The following is a 17,442-nucleotide window of genomic DNA, read 5'->3' as shown; positions in this document are numbered from 1 at the left end:
CACAGATGATGTATTTCTGTTGCCGCTATAACGACAAATACTAAAAACAGAATAAAATAAAGATTTAAGTGGGGCTCCCATACAACAAACGTGATTTTTGACCGAAGTTAAGCAACGTCGGGCGGGGTCAGTACTTGGATGGGTGACCGTTTTTATAGATAATGGTACGGAACCCTTCGTTTGCGAGTCCGACTCGCACTTGGCCGGTTTTAAAATTAAAACATTATCTTTGTACAACGGCGAGAACCTCGAAATTGATCTGACTAGACGAAAACATATCCATCGGGGCTCGTAATTATCGTCTAACACTATAAATAGTCGGCCCAGTGCCCTCCTCTATCGGCAATTGAAAGTGACAAATTTTAGGTCGGGACTTAGCCCCGACGATGTTCGGGTTAACAGTTTAATTGATTTTGATAACACGATTTCACTGCATAACAGCCGTATTGAATTGTTTACCGTATTCTCGCGTGATAAGGTACAAATTCAAACTAGTTTTCTAATTTGTGATAGGTCAGAATTTAAAGATAATGTCAATTGCTTGAGACAATCTGTAAATGTATTGCAAATATTTCAGTATGGATCCAATAACCATATAGGATTTGACCTAAAAAAAACATGATTTAACCGAAACCTTTTATATAAAAAAAATCCATTTATTATCGTTGAACATACAATAGATGGGAGTCAAATCGGTAGCTAAGAGCTACTTTATCATAGGCCTCCGTGTGGTCCATATTAGGGGTATTCCATAAGAATTTTGCTCCCGAAATGCCATTTATAAGTCATATCTAATACCTGTAAACGACCAATTCTTGTTTATTTATATATATATTTCGGGGATCTTCGGAAACGACTCTAACGATTTCAATGAAATTTCGGTTTTCGGGGGCGATAAATCGATCTAGCTAGGTGTTATCTTTGGGAAAATGTGCATTTCTGAGTTATTCTATATTTTCCGAGCAAAGCTCGGTCTACCAGATATTGTGTAATTAACTTACCTATGTACAAGTTTTCTAGTAACAATTTTCGTTACAGAGTCGGCGATACAGTTGTAGCCTCCGCAGGAGGTTCGGGCGTGGTTCACGATATAGCCCTCACATTGAGAGACTGGCTACTGCATTGGAAGAAACTTTACACGGTAAGTACGACCTGTGGAAAGCTCTTAAACTTCCCTTATAAAATATACCTACTTACTAACGTCACTAAGGGTGGTATTCCATCTGTCCAATTTCTTTGTCCAATGTCATAGCACTCATAGCGTCTCACTCTCTCATTAAGAAAAATATGAGACAAAATACACATTGGATATAGAAATTGGACAAGTGGAATAGGTACCAACTTTAGGCATAATTTCGGTTTCTGATATATGATGGATGACATTAACGTCATGGATAAAAATATACACCTCAGTTTAATAATTGCTAATCGCAACCAAGAAAAATAATTATTGCAAAATTTAGTACGTAATGAAACAAACAGACTGCTGGCAGGGCCGTCTTAAACTATGCTGGGGCCCTTGGGCACATAAGAATTTGGGCCCCTTTTGGAAAGTAAAGAAAGCGAATTAAACTGACATTTTTCTACTATGATCTTCTATTTATTATGGGTAATCAAATATACTGTTACTGTCTGTCCTTCGGGGCCCCTTGAGGATGGGGGCCCTAGGCACGGGCCCCGTGTGCCCTTATGGTAAAGACGGTACTGACTGCTGGTAGTGCTGATTAAGCTAGATAGAATAAGATCTGGGACGCTTGTAAAATCAGACACCAATGTATCTGTGCTCTTATTAAATGGACAAACCCTGCAGATGCCGCTATTGCGCTTTTGAGAGCAGCATAATGACGATAACTTGTAATTCTTATGAGAATAAAGAATCTTTAACCGTATAACTGTGTGTTATAGTTGTTGTTAATAAATAATATCCATCTATCATAATATCTATTCTGTTTTCGGTGAAGGAAAACATCGTGAGGAAACCGGACTAATCCCAATAAGGCCTAGTTTTCCAGCTGGGTTGGAAGGTCAGACGGCAGTCGCTTTCGTAAAATCTAGCCCCTACGCCAATTCTTAGGATTAGTTGTCAAGCGGACCCCATGAGCCGTGGTGAAATGCCGGGATAACGCGAGGAAGATGATGAAATAATATACATCTATTTTATTACAGACTTGCGATGAACGCTTCAAGTTCATGGAAGTAAGCATGCGCGCGCTGCTGGAGCTGCGAGCGCAGGCCGCGTCCGGCGCCCTGCCGCTCGACCAGCTGCGGCGGGTCGCGAGGACCGCCATCTTCACTATAGATAAGGGAAACAGGTAAAACAATTAAAGGGCAGAATCACTCAAAAGGATTTAGAAATGATATGATTAGCATGAAGAAGCTCGTCGACATAGCTTAGCGACTTAGACGACCGGTCTGGCCTAGTGGGTAGTGGCCCTGCCTGTGAAGCCGATGGTTCCGGGTTCGAATCCCGGTAAGGGCATTTATTTGTGTGATGAACACACATATTTCGAGGGGTGAGCGGTCAAACCCGATAAGCCGAGATATTTTTTAATTCAAATTAAACTCCACGCACGTCACATCTAATTCTAATTTATATGAAAAATATCTCGACTTATCAGGTTTGACCGCTCACTCATCGATTTGTTCCTGAATCATGGGTGATTTTCTATGTATATGTATAAGTATGTACATATACCGTCGCCTAGCACCCATAGTACAAGTTTTGCTTAGTTTGGGGCTAGGTTGATTTGTGTAAGATATCCCCTAATTGACCGAAGCGAAGCGAAGGTCTACGTTTTGACTCGGGCATTTTGCTTTCGTATGTCCGGATGTTCTCCTCTACAGGTCGCAATTCTTAACCGATTCTCGTGAAATTTTGTGACCGAATTTTATGACTAAATAAAATTTTTTTGTCAATCCGGTTTTTTAAATTTTTTAAAAATGGCGGAGTCGTGATACCTGGCGCCTAAACAAATAGTCGTATCGATATCATAAGACTTTTTTCTTTTTGAGACATGTTTACAGAGTTAATAGCAAAAAATGCAGAAAAAAATTATCGCTGGTTTAGGCGGTATTTAGATATTTAATTTTAACTAATTTTAATTTTAGAAGGAGTAGCTAAATTTCGTCAACCCATCTAAGAACTATTTGGCTCAGTTTGTAAACGTTCGCTTTTTCTGTTTGCACAGAGGGTCTGGGTTCGATCCCCAGTAATTGTATGCTGGGATATTATAACTTTTTGTATTTTTTTACACATAAATTTCGTATTGTTTTTCTTTAATTTACTATACACCGTGTTTTTATTGAATTCCGTTAACTTCGGGGTATAGTTAAGTACGTTTATAAGAACTAAATGGCATAGTTAATTTTCAAAAAAAAAAATTTTTTTTGTTTTCTTTTTTGTTTTTTTTTTGTTTAAAAAGTAATTAAATGTAGCATATAGCGTTGTTGTAACACGGGCATTACATTTAACTCAACCAAACAATTGAAATCTGTGACATATCAATGTCATTTCGTACATCAATCGACCGAGATTGTACTTAAGTTTAGTAGCAAATGTATGAACTCATTTTAAACACTAATCAATATGTAAGCCGGCCCTAAGGCAAGTGTACACGCTTGTAGAGGCCTTATAGTAAAAAAATAAATTATGGATTATCTCCGAAATGGACTTAATTAGAACATCGGTGTCTTTGAGAAAGTTACTTGATTTAAGCTCAGGAATGCACCCTTGAAATTAACGGAAATCAAAAAAAACACGGTGTATTTAAAGCTCTTAGCACCATGTTATTTCAAGCTCTGCTCGCGAGGTCTACAGCTCACAGAGCCACTAGTATTTAATAATAACCCGGGGTTAACCCGTTAAACCGTTAAACCCAGTGTCAAATTGTACTGGTAACCATGGTATCTCCAGGTTTAACCAGTTAACCCGGGTTAGGATGGTGCAAGTGATCCTTTGAGAGCTAACCGGTTTTAATGGCAATGAGTTGCCTACGTGTATCGTACAACGTTTTACAGTACATATGACCCTTTAAATTTTCGACATAGGCACGCAAAGTGCTTATTCCCGCACTAGTGCGGGAAAGTAGCACCATATGTACTGTAATAGTAGTTTGTGTTACAAGGGATCAAAATGATATATTTCCGTCAAGGACGTACATTGAATCCTGAATGAAGCGATGGATTCTAAAGTAGAATCCTGAGCGTAATGAGGGATTCAAGTGTTAACGCCCAAGGCGAAATAATTTTGATACCGTGTGACACATACTGCTTTTCACATCAACTATGAGGAAAATATAAAAATATTAATCTATGAGGAAATTATTATGTTTTAAAATATTATTCAAGCTAAAAAAAGAATGCAAAAAATAACAAAAAAAGTGTCCTAGAACAGAAAAGTGCCACTTTGATCCCCCCTAGCAGGGAGGAAAAGTGCTACTTTGATCCCTCCTAGCGGGGGAAGAAAAAGCCCTTTCCCGAATAGGTGATGTGAAAAGAGTATTTGTATTGTTCACAGAGCACTGGATATGGAGCTGGCGGTCAGAAACGCCAACGGGCAACTAGTCAACCCCCTACACATGTCCACGTACAAACTCAACGCCCTACACGACGAAACCAACGCCAAGATTGACAAAAATATGGTGAGCTAACTCCTAATAGTTTTGAATGATTCACGGTCAGTTTCACTAGACTTATGTAGACCGGGATATGGACCGTGATTACCTTTTGTATTGTTTTCGAGCTCCCGATATTTCGACGCAGTTACATGCATCTTTGATTACACAAACTCTTTCCGTGGCCACAGCTGGTGCAACTCAGCTGAAACGTCGGAATTTAAGGTAAAAACAATGAAATTATATCGCGGTAGACCCGTTTGTGTAATTAAAAATATGTGTACAAAACGCGAGAGTTTAAAGTGTTCAAGGGTAACTGATGATAGCGGGTGGCGGTGGGTGTCAAAGTTGTGTAGACCACGCTCGGTCTACCCTGATTCGTGTATTCGTGTTCGAAAACAATACAAAAGGTAATCACTGTCCATGTCCCGGTCGATATAAGTCTAGTGAAACTCCTAATAGTTTTGATTGAAAGGGCTTTAACTTTCAGTTCTGTGTACGTCCGCAAACTGGAACCCTGGTTTCATAAAGCGTCTTTTAAAGTTAATTTAAGTGTATTTTAACTTCTTTTATAAAAATAGACTTCCGCGTGTGTTATGTTATAAGATACAAGTTTCCTTTAAGAGGGACCTGCATTCAGGTAAATTGCAGCTTTCCATCAGAATCCAATCATTCCTTTTGCACATGGAGTATAAAAATAATAAAATAAAAAAGCCTTATATTTGTTACAAAAACATTACACACATTTAACTAAACTTACCTATTTCTACAAAATAATCCTACATTCTAACATTGCTTTAAAATTTAATATCTAATAATGTAAGAACCTCGAGAGGTTCTTATACCTAACTCGCCTATCGCTACTCGAAGGTGAATGGAGTATAAGGACCCTTTTTTGATGGAAAGGCACATTTATCTGTGATAGTTACTGTAAAATTAAGTAAAATGGGGTAGGCTGCAACTGAGTTTGTTCTGCTATATTTTTTGTTACCAAACGTAATTAAAAACAAATCTTCGTTCTGTCAGGAAACCACGCCAGCCACACCACCCCCCACCACCCACCCTTCAGCCCGCTCCTACACCGTAGCCGTCAAAGTACACAACTTCGTATGTCGAATGACGGATTCAGCAGAACTGCTGTTATCGCTACATGATTCCAGTGGAAACAAGCTGACGGAAAACTTGATGATGAGGTGGCCTAGTCCGAATATGTCTACTGGACAAGTTGTATTCACTGTGAGTATACCTTTATTGATCATAACCCCCCACCTCCGTAGCCGTAGCCGTCAAAGTACACAACTTCGTATGTCGGGTGACGGATTCAGCAGAACTGCTGTTGTCTCTACATGATTCCAGTGGAAACAAGCTGACGGAAAACTTGATGATGAGGTGGCCTAGTCCGAATATGTCTACTGGACAAGTTGTATTCACTGTGAGTATACCTTTATTGATCATAACCCCCCACCTCCGTAGCCGTAGCCGTCAAAGTACACAACTTCGTATGTCGGGTGACGGATTCAGCAGAACTGCTGTTGTCTCTACATGATTCCAGTGGAAACAAGCTGACGGAAAACTTGATGATGAGGTGGCCTAGTCCGAACATGTCTACTGGACAAGTTGTATTCACTGTGAGTAAACCTTTATTGATCATATCCCCCCCATCTTCGTAGCCGTAGCCGTCAAAATACACAACTTCGTATGTCGGATGACGGATTCAGCAGAACTGCCGTTATCACTACATGATTCCAGTGGAAACAAGCTGACTGAACACTTGATGATGAGGTGGCCTAGTCCAAACATGTCTACTGGACAAGTTGTCAATGTAAGTATTTAACCTTTATTAATTGTCCCCTCACCACCCACATCAGCTGATTCGTACGCCGTAGAACTGTTGTTATCTCTGCATGATTATAGTGGAAAAAAGCTCATTGAGCACTTGATGATGCGGTGGCCTAGGCCAAATATGTCTACTGGACAAGTCGTATTCACACAAATCACTGTAAGTATGTAACCTTTGTTCATTATCTTCATTATATATACTACCCACTTCAGCTCTGAAAAACTATCATCGGCTCTTAAAAAAACACCTCTGCCCTGTGTAGATGGCACAATAAACCCGGTGTGACATTTTATCCTGCTGTTGATTTTTACAAAAAAAAAAATACAGATTTACCACCATTGCGACCAATTACGAAAGAAAAGAAAAAAAAAAACAAAAAAATCATAAATCATTTATTTTTCGTGATAAACTTAGTGTACATACAGAAGTAACATGAAAGGCTTAATACAAACATAATTACAAATTGTTTACCACGAAATGTATATTAAAATGTATATTATAAATCAGTATTCTATTACTTTTTAAAGGGTTCGGTTATAATTCTACTTGCGATTATTGACATAGTTAAAACTGTTTTTTTTTCAGGACCTCGGAAGTGAGATAAAGCGAGAGAAAACATTCCTAGTCTGCCACGTGGTGCGGATAGGCTCCATGGCCCCAGAAAACGTGGACTACAGGTAATAGTTATTTATTTGATCACATTATCAGCTCAAACAAAAATACTTTGCTGCGTAAAAACAGTTAGCATTTTATTTTGTGTGTGTGGGTAGTGACCCTGCCTATGAAGCCGATTGGTCCCGGGTTCGAATCCCGGTAAGTGCATTTATTTGTGTGATGAACACAGATATTTGTTACTGAGTCATGGATGTTTTCTATGTATTTAAGTATTTGTATATTTTATTTATCGTTGTTTGAGTACCCACAACACAAGCTTTCTTGAGCTTACCGTGGGACTTAGTCAATTTGTTTAAGAATGTCCTTATAATATATATATTTTTATTTGTTTATAGACGATCTATGGCCGGTGTGCCCCCTCCTCCCAATTCAGGGGGTGGTCTGCGGCGACCGTTCGGTGTGGCCGTGGCCGACGTCACGAGGCTGCTGGCGGACCACTCGCATTCCCCCGACCGACACATACAAGCACCATTCTATGCGTAAGTATTTAAACAATTCAGGGGGCGGTCTGCGGCGACCGTTCGGCGTGGCCGTCGCGGACGTCACGAGGCTGCTGGCCGACCACTAGTCGAATATTAATAATTCTCCACAATTTGGCTATCACAATTACTACAAAAACTGGCTAATTGCTATAGTTTGTTTTTTAGCATTAGAAAGAAGGTAAGCTATCTTGAAATGTCTTGATTGAAAAACGCTTTTTAAAAATCAGTAACTATTACTTATGAAAGCAGAAGAATATAAATGATCGTATTAGATTCATAATTGTTACATATTTGCAGTGACTTATTTTTAAAACGTGTTTTTCAATTAAGAGACACACCAAGATTGTTTACCTTTTTTCTAATGCTAAAATAAAATCACTTCACATCAATAACCTATTCTGTATTTCTTTCTCAATATTTTAAGGCCAGTCTAGAAATAAGGGGTGGAGGGGCTTCTCAATTCAATAATTATTATATATAGGAATCTGTCAAGAATTTTTACACACTATATCCTATATGCTAACAAAATTAATTGTTTCAGTTGCGAGAAAGAGACTATGGACACTCTACTCAAGAAAGTGATAACGAATCGTGAGTTGAAGGAAACGAAACACCAACAAGGACTATGGGTTTCCATACAACTAGTCGACGGTGATTTGAAACAGGTATATACTAGTGAAAAGAGTACCATTAGGGCAAATGAAAGAGAAACAGAATTTAAAAAAACAACGGTTTGCACTCCGGGAGTGCTGGCAGAAGTGGAAACTCAATTACATTGCAACAGTTTTTCGATCAGGTCACGTGTCCGTGTTACGTCTTACGAATCTTACGGTCACGTGACCTCTCGCGAGTTTAAAATTTTTTCCCCATCACAAAAATTGCACAGCGCCGCTAAAGAAGTTTTCACTTCAAAAAACCGAACAAGTGCGAGTCAGACTCGCCCACCGAGGATCTCGTACTTTTTAGTATTTGGTGTTATAGCGGCAACAGAAATACATCATCTGTGAAAATTTCAACTGTCTAGCTATCACGGTTCATGAGATACAGCCTGGTGGCAGACAGACGGACAGTGGAGTCTTAGTAATAGGGTCCCGTTTTTACCCTTTGCGTACGGAACTCTAAAAATATATTTTAAAAAGTTTGCTATAAAAGAATAAAAATTCTTAAGTAAACTGGTTGCGAGTCGCAAATGTGAAAACGGCCGGAGGGTTTAAATTTACTAAGGCCTAGTCTAGTAGTCCGGTGGCCGGCTACATGAAACAAACCTCATCAAAAAATAGAATATACCTACCCTGTAGAGGTACCTGACATTTAGTAGCTTCCAACGCACTTGGTCGGCCTAGGCTTAACCTGGCAGATTTTATACAAATGGCAAAAACGTTGGACAAAAATTCATCAAAAAAAACCTCATCGAAAAATAGAATGAAACTTGTATGGTAGGATACCTGACCTTGAGGACAGTAAAAATAAATTGGTCGGCCTCACCTTAGCCTGGCAGTTTTTGCAGTCCGACCAGATTTATTGGGTCACGTGAGAGCTACAATTTACCTCATCGAAAAATAGAATGAAACAAACGGATTATAATAGCTAAAATAAGCCTGTTGACGTATGTCTTGGTCGGCCTCACCTTAACCTGGCAGTTTTTGCATTTCGACCAAATTTATAAAAAAATCATCAAAAATTTTTTATCGAAAAATCGTATGAAACTGGTATGGTACGATGGCTGCCTTTGATGACAGTTAAAAAAAAAGTGGTCGGCCAAATCCTGTGTTGGCAGGTTCCTGTGTCCGACCAATTTTGTGGTACCACGTGAGAGCTACAATTTTACCTCATCGAAAAATAGAATGAAACAAACGGATTATAATAGCTAAAATAAGCCTGTTGACGTATGTCTTGGTCGGCCTCACCTTAACCTGGCAGTTTTTGCAGTCCGACCAAATTTATAAAAAAAACATCAAAAATTTTTTATCGTAAAATCGTATGAAACTTGTATAGTAGGATAGCTGCCTTTGAGAACAGTAAAAAAAAAGTGGTTGGCCAAATCCTGTGTTGGCAGGTTCCTGTGTCCGACCAATTTTGTGGTACCACGTGAGAGCTACAATTTACCTCATCGAAAAATAGAATGAAACAAACGGATTATAATAGCTAAAATAAGCCTCTTGACGTATGTCTTGGTCGGCCTCACCTTAACCTGGCAGTTTTTGCAGTCCGACCAAATTTATAAAAAAATCATCAAAAATTTTTTATAGAAAAATCGTATGAAACTTGTATGGTACGATAGCTGCCTTTGAGGACAGTAAAAAAAAAGTGGTCGGCCAAATCCTGTGTTGGCAGGTTCCTGTGTCCGTCCAATTTTGTGGTACCACGTGAGAGCTACAATTTACCTCATCGAAAAATAGAATGAAACAAACGGATTATAATAGCTAAAATAAGCCTGTTGACGTATGTCTTGGTCGGCCTCACCTTAACCTGGCAGTTTTTGCAGTCCGACCAAATTTATAAAAAAATCATCAAAAATTTTTTTATCGAAAAATCGTATGAAACTTGTATGGTACGATAGCTGCCTTTGAGGATAGTAAAAAAAAAGTGGTCGGCCAAATCCTGTGTTGGCAGGTTCCTGTGTCCGACCAATTTTGTGGTACCACGTGAGAGCTACAATTTACCTCATCGAAAAATAGAATGTAACAAACGGATTATAATACCTAAAATAAACCTGTTGACGTATGGCTTGGTCGGCCTCACCGTAGCCTGACAGTTTTTGCAGTCCGACCAAATTTGTGGTACCACGTGACAGCTACAATTTACCTCATCAAAAATAGGATGAAAAAAAAAAAACGGATTATAATAGCTAAAATAAACCTGTTGACGTATGGCTTGTTACGGACGGCTTTCATAAATTCAATGTGGCAGTGTGCGGCAGAATCCACTTGCATCAAATTTGATGCAACACATTGTGGCTGGACATTAAGAGATGAAATGTAGAAGATCAAATGGTTTGAAGGACACATAACGCCTTTGCGAGTCCAAGAAATAACAATAGATAAGTCGGAGTCTGGGGAAAGTTCGTCAGACTTCGACTCCGAAGATGATTATGATTAACAGTAATTATTAACAATAAAAGGGTTATTCCCACTAGTTACCACCAAGTTCTTATCAGTGTTAACTACTGGGAATTATTTTCCCACCTTTTACCACTGGTAACTACTGGGAAAAAAAATCCTAGTAGTTACCACCAACTCGGTTTGGTGGTACCTACTGGGAATTTTTATTCCCAGTAGTTACCACTGGTAAAAGGTGGGAATTTCTTTTCTACAAACCGAGCTTCGAAGGAGAAATGCTACAGTTGATGGAAAAAAGGCTGATTTGATGCAAAGATAATCACTTAATATATGTGAGGTTATCTTGTGTATTTTACCGTTTATTAAAATTTTGGAAGGCTCACGTGCAGTTTTTCCTCTTATATTACAAGTGTTCGATTGAAAACTAAGCTTTGGTGGTGTATACCTGGATCACCTGCATGTACAAGAAGGCGTTTCATATACGCCCGCCCATCAGATAGGTACACAAAGTCATGATGCGTATGGAATACAGCATGTGTGGCCAAGCCGTTATGCCCTAAATTATGTACTACTTCGTTAAAACTTAGCTTACCTGTGTATTTACTCTTTCCAAAATATTTATCTTCCTTAAAATGCAGCCTACACAAACGGTCTTTGTCATTTGCCTTAGTTTTTGGTACTCAAAGCTTTTTCTCACCGATTTATGCATATCGGGTCCTCCTTGGGAAAAAAAGGGAGATCCTATAGGTATATTTCCACAATTTGTCGCACACTATTGCAGTATTGTGGAGAAAAAAAAACATACAACCGAATTGATAACCTCCTCCTTTGGGATTTGGAAGTCGGTTAAAAAAGGAGAATGTTTACAATTTATTGGAAACAATGTATGTGATTTGACAGTGACAGCAACTCCACTATGGAGGCGCCACCTGGCGTGATAAAATGTCAGTTATGCCTCCTCATTCTATCTGTAGTGGAAATGTAGGATATACGATTCAAAACTTGTCAAAAATCGATGAAAACCTTTTTATTTTTGACATCTGTGAGACATCATCTCAACGTAAGTGTTACTCTGAAACCACGTCAGTAGTTAGAAAACGTTATTTAGATATTAGATTAATTTATGAATAAAATTTGAACTGAATGTTTTCTTTTTTTTTAAAGCCCTCTAAGACCTCCATGGACTCATTTACTTATGACTTTTTTCAGTTAGCATTATTAAGTTAAGTTCAAGCTGCGAAGAAACCATATTTTCAATATAGAAATTATTATTCTTTACAAATGACCGACCACGGACTGCAAAAACTGCCTGGCTAAGGTGAGGCCGACCAAGACATACGTCAACAGGCTTATTTTAGCTATTATAATCCGTTTGTTTCATTCTATTTTTCGATGAGGTAAATTGTAGCTCTCACGTGGTACCACAAAATTGGTCGGACACAGGAACCTGCCAACACAGGATTTGGCCAACCACTTTTTTTTTACTGTCCTCAAAGGCAGCTATCGTACCATACAAGTTTCATACGATTTTTCGATAAAAAATTTTTGATGTTTTTTTTATAAATTTGGTCGGACTGCAAAAACTGCCAGGTTAAGGTGAGGCCGACCAAGACATACGTCAACAGGCTTATTTTAGCTATTATAATCCGTTTGTTTCATTCTATTTTTCGATGAGGTAAATTGTAGCTCTCACGTGATCCAATAAATCTGGTCGGACTGCAAAAACTGCCAGGCTAAGGTGAGGCCGACCACTTTTTTTTTACTGTCCTCAAGGTCAGGTATACTACCATACAAGTTTCATTCTATTTTTCGATGAGGTTTTTTTTGATGAATTTTTGTCCAACGTTTTTGCCATTTGTACAAAATCTGCCAGGTTAAGCCTAGGCCGACCAAGTGCGTTGGATGCTACTAAATGTCAGGTACCTGTACAGGGTAGGTATATTCTATTTTTTGATGAGGTTTGTTTCATGCAGCCGGCCACCGGACTATAGTCTCCCCTCTGCAGTCTAGTCTCCCCTCTGCGTTGGAAGATATGATCGCAGTCACTTCGGTAAAAACTTAGGATTAGGTCGCCGAGCAGACAAGACGTCGGGACGGGCTAGGAAGTTATAGTGTGTGTGAAACAATTCAAGGCGTATCCAGATTAGTCAATTTTTCGCCAATCTGATTAAATTGCCTGATCGAATCAGGACGTGCGGACGCAAACGCCAATTTGGCTCGCCGAGTTCAACCGCCGATAATGACCGATATTACCGAAAAAATGAGGTGCCGACGCAAGAATACCAATTTGTGACGCCAGTATTTTCGTTCTGGGGCATTTTTTTTTTCAATTTAGAGGGCTCTAATATCACCATAAATCCAAAATTGGAGATTCACGCCAATTTCATTTCTGATCAAATCGACCGATTTGATCAGTCCCTCCTGGATACCGCTTCATATTTCCCTTGTTCCAGGTCCGGGAAGAGAACCCCCACATCCTGGTCAGCAACACAGCCATCGCCCGCAAGATGGGCTTCCCCGAGGTCATCCGGCCCGGGGACACCCGCAACGACCTCTACGTTACGTTATGTAGTGGGAGTTTCTCGAGAGGGGGCGTCAAGAATTCGGAGAGAAATATAGAGCTTTGTGCGAGGATTGTGGACAAGAATGGGCAGATTGTACCGGTAAGTTCTAGCTAGCTATATTTTAAAATAAATAATAGTAATTTAGCCTATATACGTCCCACTGCTGGGCACAGGCCTCTCAAGCACGAGAGGGTTTGGGCTATAGTCCCCAATGCGGATTGGGGACTTCACATACACCTTTGAATTTCTTCGCAGATGTATGCAGGTTTCCTCACGATGTTTTCCTTCACCGAAAAGCTAGTGGTAAATATCAAATGATATTTCGTACATAAGTTCCGAAAAACTCATTGGCACGTGCCAGGATTTGAACCCGCAACCTCCGGATTGAAAGTCGGGCGTCATATCCACTCGGCCACCACCGCTATATTTTAGGATGTGGTAATCCATCTGTCCAATATCTATGTCCAATTTCTATATCCAACTTACAAAAAAAACTTAGAAGGAGACTCATTCCCACTTATCCAATATCTTGGTTCAACTAGACTTATATCGACCGGGATATGAACCGTGATTACCTTTTGTATTGTCACCCGCTATCACCAGTTACCCGTGAACAAGATGCATGTAACTGCGCCGAAATATCGGGAGCTCGACAACAATACAAAAGGTAATCACGGTCCATATCCCGGTCGATATAAGTCTAGTGAAACTAACCGTGAATCACCGACCTACAAAACTGTTATCTTGGTTCGAGTTTGTATCCTGTATGCCTATATATTATAGCCATTTTGAATTAAATGTCATTCCTAAATTTGATTAAATATCGATGTTTTTAGTAGTAGTAAAATCTGAGGAAGTTACCCTTATTTTAAGGAAGTCAATTAAACTGATCCTTGGAATACTAATTATAAAATGGCAGGCATAGCCTAGTGTGGGGCCACAGCACATCGATAATAGGGAATATTAGGCAAAGCTCTGCGTAGGTGACACCATTAGCACATACAGTAAACAAACTTCATTGACATCATCAATGACACATCATGCGTCACTAGGTCAATCACATGGCCTACCGTGAAACACGACAATCGAAAGTTCGGTTTCTGCCTCTCTATCACTCTTGCTTATTCGGTCGATAGAGAGACAGATAAAGAAATTTCGATTTTCGCGTTGCGCGGTAGGCCACCTGTAAACAAACCGCCTTGGTGCATCAATTGTCATAGTGAAAACTTGTCAAAAAACTGTTTAAGGCCTAGTATGTATAAGTTACTCCATGGTTTACTAAACAAATTAGTGCTGCACTCTGGAAGCAGAACATTGCAGTAATACTCCCTATTGTTAATAAACTTAATAAGGTTTTTTTCTTTTAAATAAATATTATTCTCATTCATATTCTCTAAAAAGTAGCTGCAAATTTAAAAGTCAACCTCACTTCTACTATAAAAATGTTGATTTCTTATTGTTTTATTCACAGGGCGTAATATCAGTAGGAGCCGGCGTCCCAAAAGTGAACGAGTACACGTCGCTAGTATACTACCACGAAGACAGACCACGATGGCAGGAAACGTTCAAGGTATTTTTAATTTGCTATAATTATAACGAGAACGTACAGCTCCATCTAATTTGTTTTTCTCAAACTTTAAGAAAAGAGGGTACTTCCAACTTAAAGGCCGGCAACGCATTTGCAACCCCTCTGGTATTGCAGGTGTCCATGGGTGACGTTAATCGCTTACCATCAGGCGAATCGTTTGCTCGTTCGCCTCCTATATCATAAGAAAAAAACTTACGGCACTAATAAATATTGTAGTGATTTTGATTTAAACATCATAGTTTTCAAAATATTCTTTAGTTTCAGTTAAGAAGAATAACTATTTATTTTATAGTTGTTCGATTTGTAGCTGGCCCCGAACGGCTAATCGAACGACTATACCATGTGTAATTTCTTTCAGGTTTGCCTTGGCATAGAAGAATTCAAAGAGGCCCACCTAGTATTCCTATGCAGGCATAGAAGCTCTAACGAAGCGAAGGACCGAGCGGAGAAACATTTCGCCCTGTCGTTCTTGAAGCTCATGCAGCGTGAGGGAACCACTACGCCTGACAAACATCACACGCTATGCGTTTATAAGGTTTTTTTTTTCATAGCCTGTTATAGTGTCCCACTGCTGGGCAAAGGCCTCTCCCCTTGATTTCCACGACTCCCGTTCTTGGGCTTTTTCCGGCCAGTTTCTAGTGAAGGTGTCTAAGTCGTCCCGCCATCTCCGTCTGGGCCTGCCACGTCCGCGCTTATTTTGCGGCATCGACTTGGTGGCTATACTAGCCCACCTGTCCGGATGCATGCGGCAGACGTGACCCGCCCAGTCCCACTTTAGCCTGGCGGTCCTCTCCTCTACGTCAGCTATGCGTGTTCTGGAGCGCAATGTAGTGTTACGGATGCGATCCGTCCTTTATAAGGTTAGTTTATTGAAATGTACTATAAAACATGTTGAAGTTAATTGTACTGATCTGGAAAAACGAAGAATATCGGATAGAAATAATTTTGTGCCGGAAATTATCAAATAGAGATATTTTTTTGTAGATCGTATTTTATCATCATTCATGGTCATGCGATTCACTTGTTGGATATTCATAACAGACGTAGGTTCAGGTTAAGAAAATCATTGTTGGTTATGTCACAGAATAAATAATAGTACTAGGTACAGAAGATTCACTCTAACAAAACGCGTCTGTTACGATTAGGACAGATATGGCCGCTAGGTGGCGACAGCGCCACGCGCGGCTTATGGCTAGCCACCAAAATTGGTGTGGGACGGATGTACTTGTAGCTACATGTTGCAAAGCGACGAAATCGCGGAGTGAGCCACGCCTGGTTATGTACAAAGTTAAATGGATATTTGTTCAACTTCAGTTTTCATCAAGTCAGTATAATGGTATCATGACTCCAGCTCATCTCTACAACTGGTTCAAATTCTCTTCTAAACAAACCTTGTAAGCGCTGTAAACATATAATGCGTTTTGTAAATGCGACTTCTATTTTCCTCTATCACAGATCGACAGCAAAAAAGCAAGCACAGAAGACATAGAATCCGAAGCGGCCGCTGCGTGCCTCGCGTTGCCTTCCCGCCGTGACGAGTTACCAGCACAGTCTGAACGAGGCCTAGTACGCGGACCTTTGTCTCTAGTACATCGGGACTCGCTCGTCGTACACTCCAAGCTGTGCTCCACTAAACTGACGCAACGAGGTAACATTCAAGCTAGTACAATACCTTAATATGACTATATAGACGCTAGAAGACAAAGACGGCAAGGTAAAATAGATACATAACTACAAGTCCTTCCCGCCGTGACGAGTTACCAGCATAATCTGAACGAGGCCTCGTACGCGGACCTTTGTCTCTAGTACATCGGGACTCGCTCGTCGTACACTCCAAGCTGTGCTCCACTAAACTGACGCAACGAGGTAACATTCAAACTAGTACAATACCTTAATATGACTATATAGACGCTAGAAGACAAAGACGGTAAGGTAAAATAGATACATAACTATAAGTCCTTCTCGTCGTGACGAGTTACCGGCACAATCTGAACGAGGACTCGTACGCGGACCTTTGTCTCTAGTACATAGAGACTCGCTCTTAGTACACTCCAAGCTGTGCTCCACTAAACTGACGCAACGAGGTAACATTCAAGCTAGTACAATACCTTAATATGACTATATAGACGCTAGAAGACAAAGACGGCACGGTAAAATAGATACATAACTACATGTCCTTCCCGCCGTGACGAGTTACCAGCACAGTCTGAACGAGGCCTAGTACGCGGACCTTTGTCTCTAGTACATCGGGACTCGCTCGTCGTACACTCCAAGCTGTGCTCCACTAAACTGACGCAACGAGGTAACATTCAAGCCAGCAGGCCAAATTATTACAGTGAGAAAAAGACGGGTAGTTTATCTCGCGGGCGAGATACTGTCGCGCTATTCCTATGCGAGGCCTACAGTACAGACAATATGTAACAAGCATATCTTTACACCTACAAGCTACAAGCATACCTTCATATAACAAAATAGCTAGAAGGGCGGCAAGGTAAAATAGGCTCTAGTACAGTAGATATAGAGTACAGTACAGTCCAGACGCTTGCTTTTCCTGATCCTTTTTAGTTTACAAGCGTGCAGTGTTCTCTCAAAAATACAATCCCGTATAAAACTGCCCAGGT

At 40.0% G+C, this 17,442-nt stretch overlaps 1 protein-coding gene across 1 annotated transcript in view; it reads left to right on the top strand.

The window, feature by feature from the left end:
* The window catches only part of LOC134801058 (dedicator of cytokinesis protein 1), a 77,608-nt gene that overhangs the window by 19,869 nt on the left and 40,297 nt on the right, over window positions 1–17,442 (top strand). The window contains exons 3-13 of the mRNA XM_063773586.1: window positions 1,039–1,141; window positions 2,167–2,312; window positions 4,517–4,640; window positions 5,640–5,849; window positions 7,039–7,130; window positions 7,464–7,607; window positions 8,152–8,275; window positions 13,123–13,332; window positions 14,705–14,803; window positions 15,180–15,356; window positions 16,277–16,469. Of these exons, the coding sequence (XP_063629656.1) occupies window positions 1,039–1,141; window positions 2,167–2,312; window positions 4,517–4,640; window positions 5,640–5,849; window positions 7,039–7,130; window positions 7,464–7,607; window positions 8,152–8,275; window positions 13,123–13,332; window positions 14,705–14,803; window positions 15,180–15,356; window positions 16,277–16,469 (1,622 nt within the window). The remainder of the gene's footprint in view (window positions 1–1,038; window positions 1,142–2,166; window positions 2,313–4,516; window positions 4,641–5,639; window positions 5,850–7,038; window positions 7,131–7,463; window positions 7,608–8,151; window positions 8,276–13,122; window positions 13,333–14,704; window positions 14,804–15,179; window positions 15,357–16,276; window positions 16,470–17,442) is intronic.

Source organism: Cydia splendana, chromosome 21, assembly GCF_910591565.1.
Source record: "Cydia splendana chromosome 21, ilCydSple1.2, whole genome shotgun sequence".
NCBI lineage: Eukaryota > Metazoa > Arthropoda > Insecta > Lepidoptera > Tortricidae > Cydia > Cydia splendana.
Note: the sequence above shows the minus strand (reverse complement) of the source record. Positions and strands in the feature narration are given on the sequence as shown.